The sequence below is a fragment of the Protopterus annectens genome, chromosome 7.part0 (assembly GCF_019279795.1).
Source record: "Protopterus annectens isolate FY-2018-M chromosome 7.part0, PAN1.0, whole genome shotgun sequence".
NCBI lineage: Eukaryota > Metazoa > Chordata > Ceratodontiformes > Protopteridae > Protopterus > Protopterus annectens.
Window position 1 is genome coordinate 551,962,649 of NC_056739.1, and position 20,812 is coordinate 551,983,460.

The window sequence follows — 20,812 nt, forward strand, 5'->3', positions numbered from 1 at the left end:
TCAGTGTTCGACAACCTAAGCGTTTGATGATCTAATATAGACCCCAACAAATGTGTTCCTTGTAAATTACAGTGAATTTTACTTGATAAAATAGGGGTTGATGTAGAATGGACCACTGTACACCTAGACTCCACTGGAGAACTTGCATAAAGAAGCCTGTCAGAGGACATACTACTATGGCAGCTGCTAATGACTGCAGAGCTTGAAGCACTAATCTTGCAGAAGGAGATGAATGAGACAGACAGAATAGCCTGAACCGGACTCCTGAAAGAAGTAATGCAGTGGATAGGCAAGGATGCCATTTGTGTAGATGTGTTTAATATGTCCCAATGAATTCCAGGCTCTGACCTGGAGCAAGTTTCAAATTGGCAGGATTTATCGTAATGCCCAAGGAGTCAAAAATCCAGAATAAATAGTTCCTGGCATGTTGAAGTTGATACTTGGATAGCTTGGACAGGGCGGTTAGAAGCCAGTTGTCTAGATATGGAAACACTTAGAATCCCTTGAGTCTCAACTGAGCTGCGACTTCTGCCATGCATTTGGTAAACACCCTGGGGGCTGTGGGTAGTCCAAAGGGCAAAGCTCTGAATTGGTAATTACTGATTCACAGCCAAAAGCAGAAATGTCTTCCAGATCATCTGTATTTTCATATGATAGTACGAATCCTGAAGATCTACACAGCACATCCAATCATCCTTGTGTAGAAAAGGCAAAATGGACTAAACTGTGACCATTCAGAACTTTGCTTTCTTTACATACTGACTCAATTTGCTTAGATCCAAAACAGGTTTGAGATCCCCTGGTTTCTTTGGCACTAAAAAGAAGTGTAAATAAGTTCCAAATGCCATTTGGTCTGGTGGGACCTTCTGGATGACTTTTTCTAAATGCTTTTGGACTTCTTGTGGTGCAGCCCTCCTCTGACTGGATGAATCGCTGGGAAGTTTCTTCCTTTGACAATGAGGAAGAAGGGAAAATGGAATGAAATAGCCTCCAGATACTATTCTTAATACCCATAAATCTTTTGTGATGTTTGTCCAGGTGCAAAGAGAATTGACCCCCGACTGCCTTCAGAGTAGTTGGGCAACACATCAGAAGTTCTGATAGTGCCTATCCAAAAAAAGAATCTCTAAAGCCCTGCTTTTATGGGTTTCCTCTGCCTCTAGGGTGACATCTGCCATTAAAATTTCTTCCTCTGCCTCTGGAAGAATTTTACCCATACGAATTCTGGAATGGTCCCAGATATTTGCAGAAGTACATTTTCCTATCGCCTCTCTGGTTCCTACAGAAGGTCCGCTAAGGCATACAAAATTTGATCGATATGTCAGACAGGGTCTTTCCATCTTTTTTTGTTGTGGGTAAGTGTATCATTTACTGATGGCCCAAACAAGGAAGTGCCATTGAATGGGGCATTAATAAAAGACGACTTAAAAGGTTCCTGAAAGTCGCATAGTTGCATCCAGGCATGTCTCCTTATGGCGATGCCTGAACTGGTTGCTCATGAGATACCCTTCAGCCGTGTGAGAGATTAAGCTCAAAGTGTTTTTTTTTTTTGTTGGCTACGAGAATTTTTTCCCTGGGAAAAAAATTTGTGTATTTGGCTTTCGCTCCAAAACCACGGGTCAGATCCGAGAAGATGATGGAACACACCTAGTGTACAATCACGGATCTGGTAGGAGACGGAGCTGGCAGGACCCCATCTGAATCTGAGCCCTGAGAAACTTTTGCATCATCCTATCCATTTCTGCTTCTGATAAACTTCTGGAGGATCTAGAAGACACTGTGGAAGGGGGCTTGGAATGTTTCTTCAGAGTCTGAAACAATTGTGCAGGCAAGGAAGGTGAAATGGGCTTCACCATGTACTTATGAGTACGACTCCTACAAGATGCACTTGGCTTCAGATCCAAAGACTTAGGATCCAGAGAGGATGTCACTGGTGAGGGAGATACAAATATCAGAGCAGATACCTTTGGATTAGATGATGGTTATGAATCTGACAGTAGGCTAACAGACTTCAGATCTGAAGATGCTGGACCCATCATCTTTCTTACTGTTTTCCCTAAATCCCGATGCAGACCTGGGGGACCTTTGACAGAGACGTTTTTGTGTGCTGCAATGAAGCTACCTTGCTGGTTTTTGAGTGGGTTGGAGCCTTGGAAAATGAAGAACCTGGAAGTAAACCTTTTAATATAAGTTTATTATGCTTGCCAGCCAATGCTCTAGGATGAATAGTAGAGCAGACTATATTTAAATGGTCAGAACCAAGACAATAAATGCATTCCTTGTGGGCATGAGTTTGGGATCTTATGCCCACAAGAAGTGCATTTTTTAAAACCTGTAGGTTTATCAGATATTGTAGCTAGGAAAAAGTAGCAGTTAAACAAACAAATAAGATGCATCTTTTAAAAAACACAGAAATAATAGAAAGAAAATTTACAAAATTACCAACTATGGTAGTAAGCAGAATTACCTTACAAAAGTTAAGGAAGAAAAGTGCCAACAACTACTAAAAATAGAGGAAAAGTAGTTGAAGGGATCAAAAATATCCGTAATTCCAGCGAAAGCTAAGAGGGAGGTAAGTGAGGAAAAAGGGTTTTAAGATTTACAGCGGAGGGCTATAAGATTTTTTAGCTGAAAAAATATATATAAAACTTCCGTACAAATGTGTTGACAGCAGAACCTACGTCTAACCATAATGGTGGCAAATGAGATCCGAGGTAATGGGGATGGAGTGGGACATTATAGGCTGAAGGAAGACCTCAGAGTTGGATCCAAAGTCTGTAGTATGCAGCAGAGTCAGCTCAAAGGATTATATACAAGATCTATATGTGAGGAAGAATGAAAAGGACACCAGATTTATCAGTTTCTCCTTCATTCTCCTTTACTCACTCGCTTCTCCTTCCTATCATCCCTGTATTTTTCAGTGTCACTCATTCCTCGTCAATGGTTCCAGGCACAAATCACTAACAAGCATTCCCATAAAGGATGCTCTGAAGTTTTCTTATTAAGCATTAGAAAGTGGAAAACAGGATGGTGATGTGCACCCATTATCAAGATGCAGACATCTTTGGTTCATGCTCCCAAGCCCTGAGGTGTGTGATGTATGACGCTGCTTTTGCACGCATGAACAGTCTTCTGACATACAGTGGAAGTGCATGGACAGGCTACATCCTTAAGTTACAAATTCTTCTCCTAGTAAAGATTTATCATATCTGCACCACCAGCAAATTGGTTGGGAGATTTTTGGGTGTAAGATAGCTGAAGGCAATTAGTTCAGTGTACATGCCCTTTCTCAGCTGGCTGGTGGAAAGCGACAGTAGTGTAAGGTCACTGGAATAACTGCCTTCAGCTCCCCAACACCCAAAAGAAAAATCCCAAAATCCAGTTTCCTGTCAGAGCAGCTATAACAGTCTCTTAGGGTAGAACACATAATTTTAATACAGCATTACAGTGTTAATAAAAAAAAAAAAAAAAACACAAAACACTGCTGTTTGAAACAATTACAGGAGACTAGATGAGTGTGTCTAATTCTTGCTGTTTTACTTTAAAAAGTTCCTATACAATGATGTGCAATAACACACAAACAAAATCCATACTGAGTATGCATATTACTAGCCTAAAGCTAAGGTCATGACTGTGGCTCTTAAATTACATGCAAGAAACTTGAAACTCAGAGTGATGCACTTCAGTCTGACTTGGCAAAACATTTTCAGAAGAGGCCTTGGGAGAAAAAGCACCACTAACACAGGTATAAGACGTGTAGTCTTAAGGAGTACGTCTGAATTCATACAATACCAGTTTTAGCATATGTTAACAATATTAATGTTATCATTCAGTTTTACATAAAAATTACAGCAACAACAAAAAATAAGAAGTTATGTACCTACCATAACGTTCCATGTTAGTTGTCTTCTCTCGCCTTCTTTCTTGCTTGATGGGTTCGGAGCCGATCCCTCGGCTCCGACTCGGCACTTGCTAAGCTCGAGAGTCACTTTTACCAGCTCGAGGCAGCCCCATATCCCATGATGCAAGGCGGTAAGTACCCAGATCTCGTTTGATGACAAAGGGCAATAGCACCAAGCATAAAATACTTCCCAAAGGAAGAAAGAAAACTTACAGATGGAAGAAGGACCAGGTCTGAATGGTCTTCAGCATAACAGTTTCTTATAACAAGGTCTGTCCAGGCCAGGGGAAGGAGGGAGGGTCGAAGAAAGAAGGCGAGAGAAGACAACTAACATGGAACGTTATGGTAGGTACATAACTTCTAATGTTAAGTTGTCAATCTCGCCTTCATTCTTGCTTGATGGGACCGCGTCCTAGCACCTCTATCCTGGGTGGCTCAATGGAACAAACTCTTGAGGACTGTAGAGCCAAAATTGGCTCTGTCCCTGGAGGCCAAGTCCAATTTGTAATGGGAAACAAAAGTGTGAGGAGTGGCCCAAGTGGCGCTGCACAAATAGTGTCTAAAGGAAGTCTAGCTTGAAAAGCTGTAGAAGTAGCTAAGCTCCTAGTTGAATGTGCTTTAGGTTTTGAGCACAGCTGTTTTCCCCTGAGCAGATAAATTTCAGAGATGACCGAAGAAAGCCATCTAGACAAAGTCACTTTAGAAACAGGAAGGCCTTTTTATTATCCGCATAGGAAACAAAAAGTTGATCAGATTTTCTAAATTTTTGTTCTGTCCAAATAATATCTAAGTTGACGGTGGACATCAAGATAATGTAGCTTTTGTTCAGCTCTATCTGAATAGTTAGGGAAAAATACACGGAGATCAATGGATTGATTCAAATTGTTCTTTGAAGCGACCTTAGGTAAAAAGGTTGGGTTAGTTCTCAAAGATACTCTGTCTTTGTGAAAAACCAAATAGGGGGGTCGAACCAAAAGAGCATGAAGTTCAGACACCCTCCTGGCCGATGTAATAGCCACTAGGAATAAAGTTTTCCAAGAAAGATATTTCAGGGAACAAGAAGCAGCTGGCTCGAAAGGGGGAAGAATCAAAGATGTCAGCACTAAATTTAGATCCCACTGAGGAGGAGGATTCCTGATTGGAGGCTTTAGTAGGAAAATTCCTTTCAAGAAGGCCCTGCAGAGCCTATGGGACATAATATTATGATCTGCTATCCCGACATGAAAATTGGAAATAGCAGCCAATTGAACTCTGACTGTGGAAGAAGAGGAGCCTGCATGAAAAATCTCTGCTAAGAAGTCCAGGACTGCCTGAACAGGGCAGTAAAAGGATCAATATTCTGGGCCTTAGCCCAATAAGAGAAACGCTTCCATTTGCTTGTATAAATCCTCCTGGTAGAGGATTTTAGTGAAGCTACTATGATGTCTCTAACTGGGTTAGAGATCAAAGGAAGCCTGGCTAAGGAAGGAAGTGGAGCAACCATGCTGTGAGGTTGAGAGAAGGGATTGACCGGTGCAGCTGACCCGATTGGTGAATCAGAAGATCTGGCACTGGGTCCAGATGCCACGGCTGCACCAAAAGGTGATGATGGAGGAACGGGAACCAAACTTGTCGAGGCCAGTAAGGGGCAATGAGAATCAATTTGGCTCTCAAACGGTAGCTTTCTGGATCACCTGAGGGATCAGAGGAAATGGAGGAAGGCATAAAGATGTCCCTGCGGCCAATCCTGGCTCAGAGCGTCTCTGGGCGGTTGGCCTGTTAGTGGGAAGCGCCTGGAGAAGTCTGGACATTTGCTGTTTTGGGGGGTAGCAAAAAGATCGCAACATGGACGACCCCATTCCAGAAAAATCTCTTCCGCTATAGATTGCTTGAGAGACCACTCGTGAGGCATGAGAATAGCTCTGCTCAATCTGTCCGCTACAATGTTGGTTTTCCCAGGGATATGCGTTGCTACCAGAAACCGATGAGAGGAGATCGCCCATTGCCATAGTCTGAGCGCTACTCGACACAAGGGGTAGGACTTGGTTCCGCCCTGTTTGTTGATATACCAAACTACAGACATGTTGTCTGTGTGGACTGCAATTGTCCCTACGGGAAGAAAGTCGTTGAGGGCTTGCAACGTTAAAAGCACTGCTCTCATCTCCAGGACATTTATGTGCAGATGGTACTCGAACGGCTGCCACGTCCCATGAACCATCCTGCCCTGATAATGACCCCCACCCGATCAGGGAGGCATCCGTGGTGACAGTGGCTATCGGGGATGGGGTACAAAGTACCTGCCTTGGTGAACCTGAGGAGATGTGATCCACCAAGCAAGATGCTCTTTGCATGTCTGTGTCACCAGAATCTGGTGACGCATTGGAAGTTGCTGGTATGACCATTGTGTGAACAGCATCCACTGAAGAAGGCGCATGTAGAATCGAGCCAGGGAAGAAGAGTAATGGCCGCAGCCATGAGACCTAATACCTTTAGAACCATTCTGGCCTGTACTTTCTTGTTGGCCAGAATGATCCTGACATGACTCTGAATGTCTGAAACTCTTTGATCTGTAAGGGTAGCTGACATCCGAACAGTGTTTAAGTTTGCCTATGAAGGTAATAGACTGGCAGGGCGATAAGGATGACTTTTCGAAGTTGATTGAGATGCCCAAATGAGAACAAAGGTTTATTGTGTAATCCCTGGCTTGTATAAGCTGATGCCTGGTGGTGGCTGACAGGAGCCAGTCGTCGAGATACGGAAACACCTGGAATCCTTGACGTCTCAGGTGAGCCGTGACCACTGCCATGCATTTGGTGAACACTCTGGGGCTGTAGTGAGACCAAAGGGCAGGGCTCTGAACTGGAAATGACTGGACCCCAGCCGAAAGCGGAGAAATCTCCTGGAGCGTCTGTGAATTTTGATGTGATAGTACGCATCCTGAAGATCTATTGAGCACATCCAGTTGTCCTTCTGTAAGAAGGGCAGAATTGACTGAAGAGTGACCATTCGAATCTTGTCTTCCTGACAGACTTGTTGAGTCTGCTGAGATCCAATATTGGTCTCCAGTCTCCGTCTTTTGGGGACCAAAAGAACCTTGAGTAGATTCCGGCTCTGAATGGTCTATTGTAATTGGCTGAATGGCTCTTTTGCAGTAGTTTTGAGATTTCTAACTCTGCAATTTCCCTTAGACCGGTGGTACATCTGGAAGGGAATTTGAGGGGAAGGGACTTTCCTCGAAAGGAATTATGTAACCCTTGGATATGATCGACTGTACCCATCTGTCTTGAGTGAGGGAATGCCAGGCTTCTGGGTACAGTGATAATCTTCCCGACTGCCTCCAAGGAGGGACAGCCGGGCAACATCTCAGGGATGCTGAAAGGGCTTGTCAGAGAGAGGCTCTCTGTTTCCCTGGTTTTCGGACCCCTCTGCCTCTAGAGCGGCGCCTGTTGTTGTTACCCCTCTGCCTCTAGGGTAAACTGACCACGTGAATCGCGTGACTCCTTGGGATTTACAGAATCACATTTTCCCACCTTTCTGTCCTTTGGGATAAGGTCTAGAAGGGTGGAAAACGGACTCCAACAGCAGAAAGAGTCTTGCCGTCCTGTTCGCACCTGGTCAAGGTTTCCTTCACCTGAGGGCCAAACAAAGCTGACCCATCAAAGGGAGAATTTGTGAAGGACGCCTTAAAGGGATCCGCAAAATCACATAGCCGCATCCAGGCTTGGCGCCTAAGAGCCACACCTGTACCTGCGGCTCTACTCGCCCATCCGCAGCATAAGATATTAGCCGCATGGAGGAGTTTGCAATGGAATTGAGGGTTCCTAGCTGCGAAGCAATTTTTCTTGAGCCCCTGCAGCTGTAGGATCCTGAACTACTTCACCCAGCTCCTTAAGGATATCCCTCTGGAGTCTGGTGAAGTGACATAGGTAATTCAGCGAACGATAGCAAAGGTCGCTGAGGAAAACATCCGCCACTGCACCTATCCATGGTCCTAGAGTCCTTATTAGGAGGATGGACGGCACGGAAGGATCTGCAAGTTCCTTTTGGTGGCCGCAGCCACCACCATGGCATCAGCGGGACACCCTTAGTGAGGAATTGCTTGTCACACGGGCAGTGATAAATTTTGAAGGCCTCCTAGGGACTGGCTCTACAGAGTCAGGAGCTGCCCACGCCTTCGTGCAATAACCTGCATAAGGGGGTCGAAGGCGGAGACACCCAGGAGGTGGAGGGCCGAGATCCAAACGCCTCTAGGTACACTGAGTCATCCTCAGAGGGATTGTTGGTGGGCCATTCTTCCCTCTGTTTAAGGAGTTCTAGGATGTCTGAGAAGGAGACATCCTCAGAGGGGATCTAGGGGATCCCTCTGACTCATCAAAGTCAGTATCCAGTGACAGACTCGGGAGTCTACATGTTTCCTCTTACAAGTCCTCTTCCTAGGAGGATCTCCAAACATCAGGAGAATCCTCGGAAGAGGGGGAAATTCCCAATGGGGAAACCTGAGGCGGAGGATCTCTGGGTCCTGTAGCAAGAGAAGTGGCAGAGATGTCAACAGGTACTATAGAGGGAGGAGCTACGGGAACAGACTGCTGACTGATACCAGTGGCCAGCACACTCTTCATCACCTCGAATGCTCCCTCCCAGGCAGGTCCGAGAGAACCCGTTCAAGAGCTAGGAACTCCAGGGACCACCGAAAGGGAAGTCTCCGAGGCAGATGTCGGAGCCGAGCTCACCAAGGCCGAGGCTCCAAGGGGAAGAGCGGGTTTGGACAAGGGTCCGATGCCACTCACCCCCTCGGAGGAGACCATGGAAGCCCGACCACCGAATCCCTCTAAGGAAGGTCTCGAAGAGGAGATAAGAGTAGAGGCTGAAGGAACAGAAGGGGGTATCCATCCTCCAGCCGTAGCAGTAACCATTCCCGAAGACTCCAACTCCAAGCTCTGGGGTAGAGGTGAAGGAGGAACTGTAACGGGGTGTGGACCAACAGTCGTCTGTTGAGACGGACTATGTAACATTTGGGCCAGTACCTGTGACTTAAGTAATCTACTGACCACTCTCTCTAGGTCATGATCTGACAGTCTGGATGACCTTGAAGATCGGCTCCGATGGCTCCGTTCCAAAAGAAGAGGTGAAGCCGGAGCCGAAAGTATCGGCTCCAAGGAAGGAGACCTCGACCTCTTCCTGGAATGAGCCATCGGAACCGATACTATAGATCCTGTCGGAGCCGAAGACTTGTCAGAGCCGACAGGAAGCCTCGATGTATCGGCTCCAGCCGGAGCCGATACAACCACCAAAGTAACGGTGTCGGAGCCGATCGGAGCCGACACCGATGCCTGTGCCACATGGTGGTCGGAACCGATCGGAGCCGACACCGGTGGTCGATGCAGATTCGGCACCGATAGCCATCGGTGCCGAAGGCTTTAAGCCAGAATCGGCTCCAGCCGAGCCGATCTCGACTGAACGAAGTCGAGCCGAGGCCGCAGGCTTAGACACAGAAGCCTGGGCCTTGGAAGATTTAGCTGATTTTGATGGAGCCGACTTAGCCGGAGAGCCCTCCGCTTAAGAAGGCCCCTAAGTATCAGCTTGTTGCCTTTCCTGCAGGACTCTCTGGCTGAAGGAATGACAAATAGCACAGGAGTCCTGCAGGTGAAGAGGCCCCAGGCAATACAGGCAAGAAGTGTGACCGTCTGTCAGAGACATCTTCTGACAGCACGAGTCACACTTCTTAAAACCTGAGACCCTCTCCTTTGACATGGTGCTACAAAACACACACACACACCAGTCAAAAATTTAAATTAAAGAAAATACCAAAAAGGTATTCCTAAAAACAAACACACACACACCCTAACAGGGAGGGGATGGGATGGGTAAAGTTTGACTAAAAAAAAAAATTAACAGAGACAGGGATTTTCTGTCAGGAAATCTAAAAAATTAACTTATAATTAACAATAAAAGTTTTTTTTAACAAAAGGGGCTTAAATATCAATAAAGTGAATCACTTACCAGGAGCTGGTAAAAGGAGGACCTCATAAGCGAAGCGGCAAACGAGATCTGGGTACTTACCGCCTTGCATCATGGGATATGGGGCTGCCTCGAGCTGGTAAAAGTGACTCTCGAGCTTAGCAAGTGCCGAGTCGGAGCCGAGGGATCGGCTCAGAACCCATCAAGCAAGAATGAAGGCGAGATTGACAACTTAACATGGGTGCTTACACACTTGTATATTTGCAAAGTTTAGAAGACAGCAAACTTACTGTTAAGGAAAGTCTTGAGAATAAACTTGGATTAATACAGCGTACAGTAAAGAAAGCCTTAATGCAGGACATTTTAGTACACTGCATGATGCATGGGGTGTGTATAGGAATAAAGAATAAAATGAAGTCTGCGAGGAGGACTGCAAGGGGGCAGAGGAGGTAGATATATGCATTGAGAGAAAGAAGACCTGAACACTGTCGGGTAGAAGGCAGAGGCAGGAATAATATGGTCTGAGGGGATAACAGTGTTGAGGCTGCACTAAGTGTATGATGTAATGGGAAGAGAAGGGAAGGGTAAAGTACACAGACTGGGAAAAGAGGAGAATATAAACTAAGGGCTAAAGAATGAAGGCAAGTTAAAAGCTGGAGGAAGAGCACAAGCACAGATGAGAAATGAGGAAAACACCACCATTAGTGGAGAATGTAAAGGCATTGGTACTGTGGTCTGGTTAAGTAACACCTATGATCAAAATGCAATTCCATTTGGCAAGATTTTGCTTGTGGCCAGTGTTTCATACAAGCTACTGTTAAGAATTACTAGCTGTACATTAGATGGTTAAATCTAATGTTAAAAAGACAAGACAGCAGACAAAAATCAAATGAAGACATTACACTTTCAGTTTCTTCAACATTACACAGAATCGAGCTTTAGAAACCACTGACCCCTCCCCTTATAAGAATACTTGTATTTGTTTGTGTTAAGCAGCACTGATTATAGAAAACATACATTATTAATTTAAGTAATCAATAAAGTACAATGTGAAACAGTACACCCATACCTTGTTTTGCAATGCACTATACTGCTGTGAACTGGTATTAACAGACGGAGCAGGACCCACTTTTTCTTCAGTAGTCTTGTAACTTCCACTTTGTAACAATAAAAAAGTATGGTTTAAAGGCTTTCAAATTATTTCAAATAAAAGGGTAAACATTTAAAATGACTTATTCTGTTTCTATGTCAACTGTCTAGGAAATGTGCATTTTTAACGGACTCCATTTAATCATCAGCTAAAGTCACATTCCAGCTAGCCTATACAGAATGTGCACAGAGGGAGACAGCAAGCCACTGTAGCCATCACCACTTTTCATGCTTGCCCCATTATTTTCTTAAATACTCAACCATTTTATCCCCATATATACACTACACAATTTTTTGAAGGAAATACTTCCTCAGACTAAGTCTTCAAGAATCCTCAGAATTCGATCACCTTACTCCTGAATAAAGTTTGCACATTTATACTCTATCACATATACAGCCTATTTTATCCAGTTTATCTTCAGCAGAACCAAGACATAAAGAAGGCACTCAACTTCCCATTTATTTTGCAAGGTGGACTGGACATGCTAAATTGGTCACAGGTTTGAGTGTGTGTATGAATGTGTGGTATGGATACCATGGCAGGGCTAGCCACCCGGCGGTGTAAACCTTGGTTCTAAATGATTATCACTGAAGTGACACCCCAACCCCATGTGCATAAATAGGAAAAAGGGGTTGTGGATTGGTGGAAACAGACTGCTTGAGTAGCACTGACAGGGAGACCAGGGTAGGGCTGGTGGCATGATAATAGATAACCTGAACAGCAGAAATGAAAGGCAAAGATGAATGTAAAAATGGAGAGGAACTGAGGATAAAAGATCAGGAAACAGAAGTGAGTAAGAAGAATAGTGAGACGTCTATGGTAGGTGGACAGAGTGTTAATGAGAGAGTATGAGTATAGGAGGAGGAAAAAGTGTATTAAGAGTAAGAAGAAAACATGAGGGCTACAGATTAACAACAGGGGTAAGGTGTAGGACTGAATCTACAAAGGTTATTCTGGCTCGACATCTATTCTAAACTCAAATGACAATGTCTGTATTGATTCAAAGATATTCTTGACATTTTTGTGAAAAAGAATGGCAAAACTGGAGCATACACATGTCTATATATAAGAATGCAGGTTGTCCCTAGAAATAAAGGATGACTTCTCTGTAACCACTTGAAACATTGTAACATATCAAGATAATATATCATGACCCTCAGTTACAAAATTCAGTTAGTTGGTGGATCCAGCTACAAGGACACATGCACAGCTTTATCTTCCTGAAATGCAGTTTAATGCACATGAATCTAAACGTATTAGGTATTCAGGAAAAATATATAGAATTTTTACATCTAAAACAACTTAAAAAACACTAACACCCATAATTATTTAGGACATTAGCAAACGTATATTGATATTGCAGAAAATAAATCATATTAACACATTGCCTGCTACAGACATTATACATAACATGTATTCTTTAGTACAACTATCAATAATCCAACATTACTGCTCAATCTATGCCTTACCTTAAATCAGAAGTGTCCAACCTGCGGCCCTCAGAGCTCTTCCATGTGGCCCTCAACCTCTAACTGCAACATCGATGTACACATGCCCCAAAACACTTTTTTTGTTTTGTGTTTTTCACTCTCGTGAGCTGCAAAGCTAATGTCGGTGTGTGCATGCGCCAAAACACCCTTCTAGTTTTGTTTTTGAGCCAAAAAAGGGTCAGTGTTTTTACGCCATTATTTTGCGCCGAACAATCAGTGTGTATGTGTGTGTTCTCGCTGAAGAGGGACTTGTGTATGGATTTGCCACTGTTGCCTTTGAAAGGGACAGCACTTACCTGTGTTAACAGGTAAGTACAGAGTGAGTGAGTGCATGCATGAAAGCAGAATTATGTGTGTGAAAGTAGAAGAAGAGTGTGTGTGTGTGTGTGTGTGTGCATGACAGAGAGAGATGCATGCACAAAGAGGCTAACAATGATCAGTCTACCTACTGAACACAAACAAGTAAGCTCACAAATATATCGTACATTAAAAGTACACTTTCATTAAATTGCGGCTTTCCTGACAGGGAGAGTGTTGTATTGAACATGAACTCATACCTCTTAATTGTATGGATTTTCAGAGAATGTCTGGATTTTTGCCTCATCTTCCAATTTGTGTCTTTTGCTTACTAAATAAAAGTAGTCATCCAAGGTAATGCAGTTCCAGGGAGTAAGAATGAGACAGCCTAGGGTTAATGGGTCAGTAGTGGACTGACTATGTGGGACTGTAGCATATAAAGTTGTATTGTTTTTTCAGACAAAGAAAAAAGCACCTAGTACTGTTTTTTCATTGGTGGGTTCTAAGCAGTGGTAGATTGGACAACAGTAAGCATAGCTTTGGCGGATCATCAATACTGGCAAATCAAGTGGGCACAATGTCATTTTTTATTTAAATGTTGGGGGTTTTAGTGTGTATGTGTGTGCTTATGTGTTGGGTGTGCTGCAAAAGTAGATGAGTATTAAAGACAGAGACTTACGGACTGTGGAGAATATGTTTCTTTGTTTCAAAACCTGATACTTGGGTACGCATGCCAAAAGTAGATTTTTAAGACATAGCTTCTTGCCATTTACAGTGGATGGATATTTACATTTAATGGACAATGCTAGCAGTATTAGCATGGGCCTGTGGGGTTCTGAAGGATGCCAAGTCTACCACAACCAATGTCTTGTAAACTGACCTGGAAATGGATATTGGGATGTTACTGAAAAATATAGTAAGTGGGCTTAGAAATATAGTTTAATTAAACAAGGTGTACTTTCAATTTACAGGCCATAATTTAATTTATTTCAGGTAGTCCAGATACTGGTAGATTGTATACCATTAGACTTAATTGGGGAGAGCTGTCATTCTGGGGAAACAAGCAGGCCTAGTTTCAGTGAAAGCTCTATGGTTGCTTGCAGGTAGGAAGTTGCAGGATGTTGATGCAATGTGTTTTATTTATTATTTCGAATGCATTTGTCATTTCAAAGCATGGTTTTCTTTGTTGCAAAAGAAGGCAGGACTGAATGAGCGTATAATGTTTAACTGACAATGATGGGACAGAAAGATTATAAGTAATGTATAATGTTTGCATCTATAGTTGTTTCAATGGTGTCTGTGATGCATAACTATTTTTGGGCCTGTGTCCCAATTTTATTTTTCGCTTTGTCCAGATTTCTTGCTCTAAGGTTGAGAGGTATGGTTCCATACTAAATCAGAAGTTGTATTTACCTTGGAAGACTTTTCAGCATAATTATGAAAAACAGAGCCTTTTTGATATCTCTGCTTATTTCCAATATAAACTGCCATGTAACCTTGCAAATAACCTTATTAAGCTACTTTACTTCTTTTGGAATTGACAGGTATGATTCATCTGCTTGGACATACGCATAGAGTGCTAATGTGACTGATTTCTTGCAGCAGTCTGTGGTTTACATATCACAATAACTTTTCTGTGTTTCTGGGTGTGTAATCAACTTAACAGTTTTAAAGATGTTTTCCGAAAAAAAAAAAAAAATATATATATATAGATATATATATATATATATATATATATATATATATCATCCTCTCTTCACTTTGAGCTATTGACAAAGTCTGGGAATTAGTTTTTTTAAAAGCGAAGGTTAGCATTATAGCTCAGTAAACCGTCAGTCTGTGAGTAACTTTTGTACAAATTAAAATGTCTGAATGTCAAATGGCTTTAGATTGGAGGGAAGTTTATTTTTATTTATTTTATTTTATTTTACATTTGTTTACCAGGAAAGTCCGACTGGACACAAGTCCATTTTCAGCGGAGGCCCGGGGAGAAAAACTCCAAAAATAACACAAAACAATATAATACAATACATGAGAGAGAGAGAAAGAGACAGCAAATCATGGCTGTAGCACTCATACAATATGGCAGAGATTACATCTCGTAACAGTGAGAATCATTGAGGTACAGAATATTTTTTTTTTACAGTTATAATTACAGCAAGGCAAATATCAAATGATTTAAGTTTTCAGGAGAAAGCTGTTTGTACATAACTGAAGCTCTGAAACAATCTTTTGGTATGGATTAACCTGGGGATTGACACAAGTTATATGTTTACACCAGTATGTAGCATTATCTAAGAGAGTTTATGGTTTTCTTATTGATTTACTTTTTGCCTTGCAGTTGTTTGTTGATTTATTGATGGTCCTTTGGTAGGAGGAAATTGCATGGATGAATCCATCTCTATTATGATTTTTTTTCAGATATTTTGACTTCCAGACAATTTCATTCAGTGAGTGGGTGTCATGTGATTACTGAGGTTGCCTATTTTACAAATAGGGGCTTTTTTGTGTATGTGTGTTTGTGTGTGTAAGAGAGCGAGAGAGATTTAGTATGTATAGTGAATATATTTTTGCAAATGGAATTCTTAGTTAAACAGGCCCCTCTTCTTGGGCAAGTAGACTTGAATAACCAATATTAGATCTTAGCCATCCTGCTGGGAAAGGTTAGTATGTGGATTTTCCATCTGGTTTGATGAAGGCTATGCTACTTACTCAAGGAGTACATTTATAGCTATCCATCCAGCCATCCATTTGTCGTGTTGCTGAACTACATTGTTTGATAATGAGAGGAGCTTTTTACAGAAGATGAAGGTTTTGTGTCAAGCATCTGTCCATACAAAGTGGCTTGTTTATGTTGCAGTGAAGGCTGTGGTCTTTGTAGTGAGCGTTTTAAGTATAACCAATATTTCTGAGGTAGAAGAAGTCTCTTAAGGCCGGATCTTTCTTAGCCTGAAAAGCAAGCCAGTGATGAAATTTATAGGGGCCAGTGGGAGACAGAGGAAAGCAAGAAGCTTTTTAGTCTGTTTGGATAACTAAGTGAACTTAGTCCTTCGACCTTTTTTGCCAGAAATGGTTGTAGTCTTTCTTTTGGCAGGGTGTTTTGTTGAGGCACATACCAAAAGGGGCATTGCACTCAATAATGGCTCTTGTAAAGGAAGAATACAGGGATGTTATGACCTCCTTGTCCCTGGAAGAGATACCCTTACCAATGAAGTGGGCCATGTAAAAAGCTTTCCTTACAACGGAGACAACGTGGTGGTCAAAAGTCAGGTTTCTATCAACCTGAGTGCCCAAGTACCATACGACTTATTGTGTGCTTACAACATTGTTATTAATGTGATAATTTGTGGGGACATCACTCTCCTCAAAGGGGATGATGATGCATTTTTTGGCATTTAGCTTGAGGCCATATTTCTGGCACCAGTTATTTGTTTGGGTGAGACCCTCTTGTAGCTTATTCAGAATTGTTTTATTAAGTCAGTAATGTGAATTCTTTATTTTATTGCAAATTTGTTGAGTTATTGTGGATTATAGTATTGTAGGACTGCTGATGTTGACATTTTACGTAGCTGGACTGCTGGAATGTTTTTCCCAGTGAGAAATGCTAGTGGCTAGTGCTGTAGTGAATATCTGTTTATTTGTAAAAAAAAAAAAAAAAAAAAAAGAAAAAAAAAATATATATATTATATTATATATATATATATATATTTTTTTTTTTAACTAAAATGTTAGATTTAACTGTTAGATTGGAGAATTAGAATGAGAATTAGAATTTTAAGTCAAATATTAGGCATTTATTACATTTATTCATTGTTCAAATGTACCTACAGTACAGCCAGGAGGTCGACTGCGGTCTTCCGGAGCAATGAAAGAGTTAACTATATGATATATTTTATATGCGGCCCCAAGACCATTTCTGTTCACTCAATGTGGCCCCAGCAAGCCAAAAGGTTGGACACCCCTGCCTTAAATGTTACTCCTCCTCAAACATTTTTCTGTCCATATTGTTCACACAGTTTTCATTTTATTCTATGTAAATTGCTCGTACCCTTTTCTAAAGGTCCTACTTCCAGTTCTTTTTTCCCTATTACAATACTAAATACTTCAAATGCAGCTGGTTTATAACTTTGATTTCCATTTTCTACCAATTGCTTTTTGGCAGCCACCAAACAAACTTAATGCCTATGTCTAGGAAAGTCAAATCCTGTACCCCAGCAAAAAAAAAAAAAAAAAAAAAAAAAAAAAAAAAAAAAAAAAAATAATATTAATTCTTAATTACACCCATTTACTCTCCCAATATTCCCCCAGAGTACTCTGTTGAGAATTTTAAATCTGCCAGTTCATTAAACTCCATCACACCTTCAACATTTGCCATCTACCTGAATAAATATAAAAATACCTATGCAAACATTTCCAATAATATATAATATTCTAGTCTCAGTGATCAGAAGCAGCTCTGAGTGGAAATGGGTGATATTTAACCTGCTGTAGACTAAAGGGTTTTGTAGCATCTACCTACAGATTCTGCTGCTGTCAGTGTAGAGTTCATTAAAAATATCACAGAACTGGACAATATTTGTATACGACGGTTACAGATTCCCAGTTCACAGTGCAAAACATGGTTATGAGTTGTCTGGCCAAGGCAAAGGGTGCACTTCTAAAAATGTTGACTGGAGCCTAAACACTGTTATGTTGCTTCTCTAAATTAGCTTCCACAGAATTTGTGTTCCCTCTTCCCCTTTCTGGAAGTCTGAAATTCCAAGAGACACAGACTGCCTTATTCTCCTTGTAAATGTCTTTGGCTGGCTCATGTATCAGTGGTTACAGGTAATTAGTTGTTCTATAATGGGTATCCTCTCCCCCCAGCTGTTAATATCAACTATTTTATTCAAACAGCTGTAAGCTTAAATCTGTAAAAACAATGTTCATGCAGTCACTAGAGTGGCAGAATTTGTGTGGTTCTGCTAGAAAGGGATACAGTTTTCCTTACCTGTTGAATTACGACATACAAGAGTAATGAAAAGCCAATCTTGAAATTGGTAAAATGTAATAGGTGTTCCCAATGGATAGGATGCTGCATCCCAACAACACAACCAGTGTCCAACAAAACCAACCAGATGTTAAGTAGCTTCAGACAGATACAAAGATGCATAGGGACAATCTTGGCTTTACTTACAGTTACAAGCAGCAGGCTGACTACACAGGTGGCCAAACTGCAAATAACTGTTATTTAAGGGGGGTGCTAGATATTTAGCAGCACCAAGTCATTTCGCTGCAAAAAAGTCAGTTTACTGGCAAAAGTTGGACAGTTGAGGGGTATGCAAAAGAAGAAAGCCAACTCAATGTCCGGACTGGGCTGGAGTGCTCCCTAGACTGCCTAGGCCATAGAGATGCTTACCTTGTTGCTCCTTAAACTTTTTTTTTATTACTACACAACGAACAAAAAAATACTGCTACTTAACTGAAGGTCACTCTTCTTTAATCTTCTTTTTGGATACTACTTACATTTGAATGGGAAAGAAAAGAAAACTCCCATCTAGATAAAACATGCAGCAGTACAAGACCTTATGCAATAATGCCAGGAGTCACACTGGTTTGTAGTGGATGATACTGGTAGCTCAGAAGAAGAAAAACAAAAAAAAAAAAGAAAAGAAAAACGATTGAACCAGCTGCAACTTGCAGATGGTGGCAATACCTATATGCATACACAAAACAGTTGTGCAAAATCTTTCCATAACCACAGATGTCCCTCTCTTCTATGTTGCTGTACTCTTTACATATGGGTTGTATTTCGCCCAATGACCAGACGTTCTGCCTGTATACAAAAGCTTAAAGCCACTGCTCATATGTGGGATGCTGCACGAAGGCACAGATAACGTTGGCCATAAAAGGGACATCCACACATGCAATCTGCAGAATAAGTTAGCCTCACAAGGAAAGAAAATTCAAAGGCAGCCTAAAGGGTAGTATCCTAAGAAAAAACAAGTTGTAGGGGGAAGGTGGGTGGGATAGAATATTGCAACACGAAGAGAATGACATCTATGCTTATGGTAAGATATGGTGAGGTAACTTGTAGTGATTACCTTTGGTTAACTGCAGAAGAGGAAGGAACCAGTGCTGTCTTGGCTAAAAGGGGGTCACTAGCAAGACTTTTGTTTTTTTCCTGTAGAACTTAACAGAATTTTTCGAATTAAAGGGAAGGGGGGGGGGGGGATGTATAAAGAAACATCCCTTTCCATGAGAAGGATAGTGTGTCCACCTTTCAAGCCTGAGGGTGAGGGACTCTGGCATAAAAAAGTAGTCTGTTCAGAGAGGAGGCAAAGAGGTCCATTTCTGGAGTACCCCCACCAGTGAACTAGATCCATGAACACATGCATGTGAAGTATACACTTGTGGGATTGTGTCATGGATCTGCTTAATGCATCTACCACCGAGTTCTGAGCAGAGAGGAGGTACACATCATGCAGTGTCACTTTGTACTGAATAGCCAATTTCCATGCTTTGACAGCTAGGCAACAAAGAAGGTAGGACTTTGTGCCCCCCTGCTTGTTTATGTACTAAAGGGCATTGGTATTATCTGTAAGAAGCCTGAAGGGCTCTGGCAAGAACAGAGGATGAAAGGTCTGCAAGGCTAGAATCAGAGCCCTCATCTCTCTGATGCTGATGTGCTTCCTCTTTTGAGAGGGTGACCAAAGACCCTGTACCTTCCTGGAAGCAAAGGTTGCTCTCCAACCTAAATCTGAGGAGTCTGAAAAGCTGCTGAGGTACCTGAGCTGGTAGGCCAGGGTGCTGACGGAGCTGTTGCATCCACCAATGTAACTCTCTCTTCTGGCATGGAAGAGGAGGAATCAAGACATCTAAAGGATGAGCATGTTGGGACCAAACTGTCTGAAGAAACCACTGGAACATTCTCATGTGCAATTTTGCAAAAGGCAGCATGGGGATAGTGGAGGCCATAAACCCCAGCAGTCTCAGAAACTCCCCGGCCCTGACGGAAGAAAGGGGCAGAAGAGACTCCATATATGCTATGAGAGAAACTACTTTTTCGGAAGGGAGAAAAACCATCAAGTCTGTCTGAAACCTGCACCCCAGGAATACAAGATCCTGACCTGGGGGTTACACTTGATTTTTGAAATTTATTGAGAATCCTAGGCCCTGCAGAAAAGGAACAGCTAGGTCCAAGTGTTGGAGTAACAGGTCTGGACTGCTGGCCAGAAAGAGCAGATCATCCAAGTAGGGGTAAACATGAATCCCATTCAGCCTTAAATAGGCAATGGCTGGGGCTAGGCACTCTGTGAATAGCCTTGTAGCAGTGGAAAGACTAAAAGGCAAGGCAGAAAACTAAACGTGCTAAAAACTCACCGTGAAACGCCAAGAACTTCCTGAACTGTGGGTGAATAGGGATATGCACGCAGTTCTCCGTGAGATCCAGTGAAGCTAGGAAAGCTTGAGAAAAAAATCAGGGGAAGAACAGATTGCAGAGATAGCATCCTGAAAGAAGGCACCACTAGGAAAGAGTTTAATACCTCCAAGGACCTCTTTTCTTGGGAGAAGAACCCCTTTCCTTGCTGGTCTGGAGGAACAGGTTTGAATGGAGCCTTGGGTTGAAAAGTTGAGCACGTAATAGAGGAAACAGATGCAAGAGGCTGAGGTATCTCCTGAAAGGGAGGCAGAGTCTTCCAAGTCAAAGTATCCTTTTTCGATAATTGAAGTCAATCACGAATCCGGAGTGATTTCCATAAAAGCTGAGAGGGAAAGAGAAAGGCGAAGAGACAAAGAAGTATGACTTGGAAGAGGAAGCTGAATGTCGCAGAGAACTTTGCCTGGGCTGAAAGGGCTGCTGAGGAGGAGCAGCAGAAGCGACAGCCTTAGACTGTTGGGGTCTCCTGGAAGACTTATGTGGCCTAGTTCCATAAGGAAAAGAAGAACGAGGAGGTTTCCTAACAAAGGCAATCTTGGCAGGGAAATTCCTAAGGAATTTAGGGACTGGGGAAATGAGTAAATGTTTCAAATCCTGGAACTCTTACCTTTTTCCTT

General features: G+C 42.2%; 1 protein-coding gene across 1 annotated transcript in view; it reads right to left on the minus strand.

The window, feature by feature from the left end:
* The window catches only part of LOC122806591 (C4b-binding protein alpha chain-like), a gene marked incomplete in the record, with an annotated part of 1,299,259 nt that overhangs the window by 172,015 nt on the left and 1,106,432 nt on the right, over positions 1-20,812 (minus strand). The window contains 1 exon segment of the mRNA XM_044077140.1: positions 10,908-10,995. Coding sequence (XP_043933075.1) covers positions 10,908-10,995 — 88 coding nt within the window.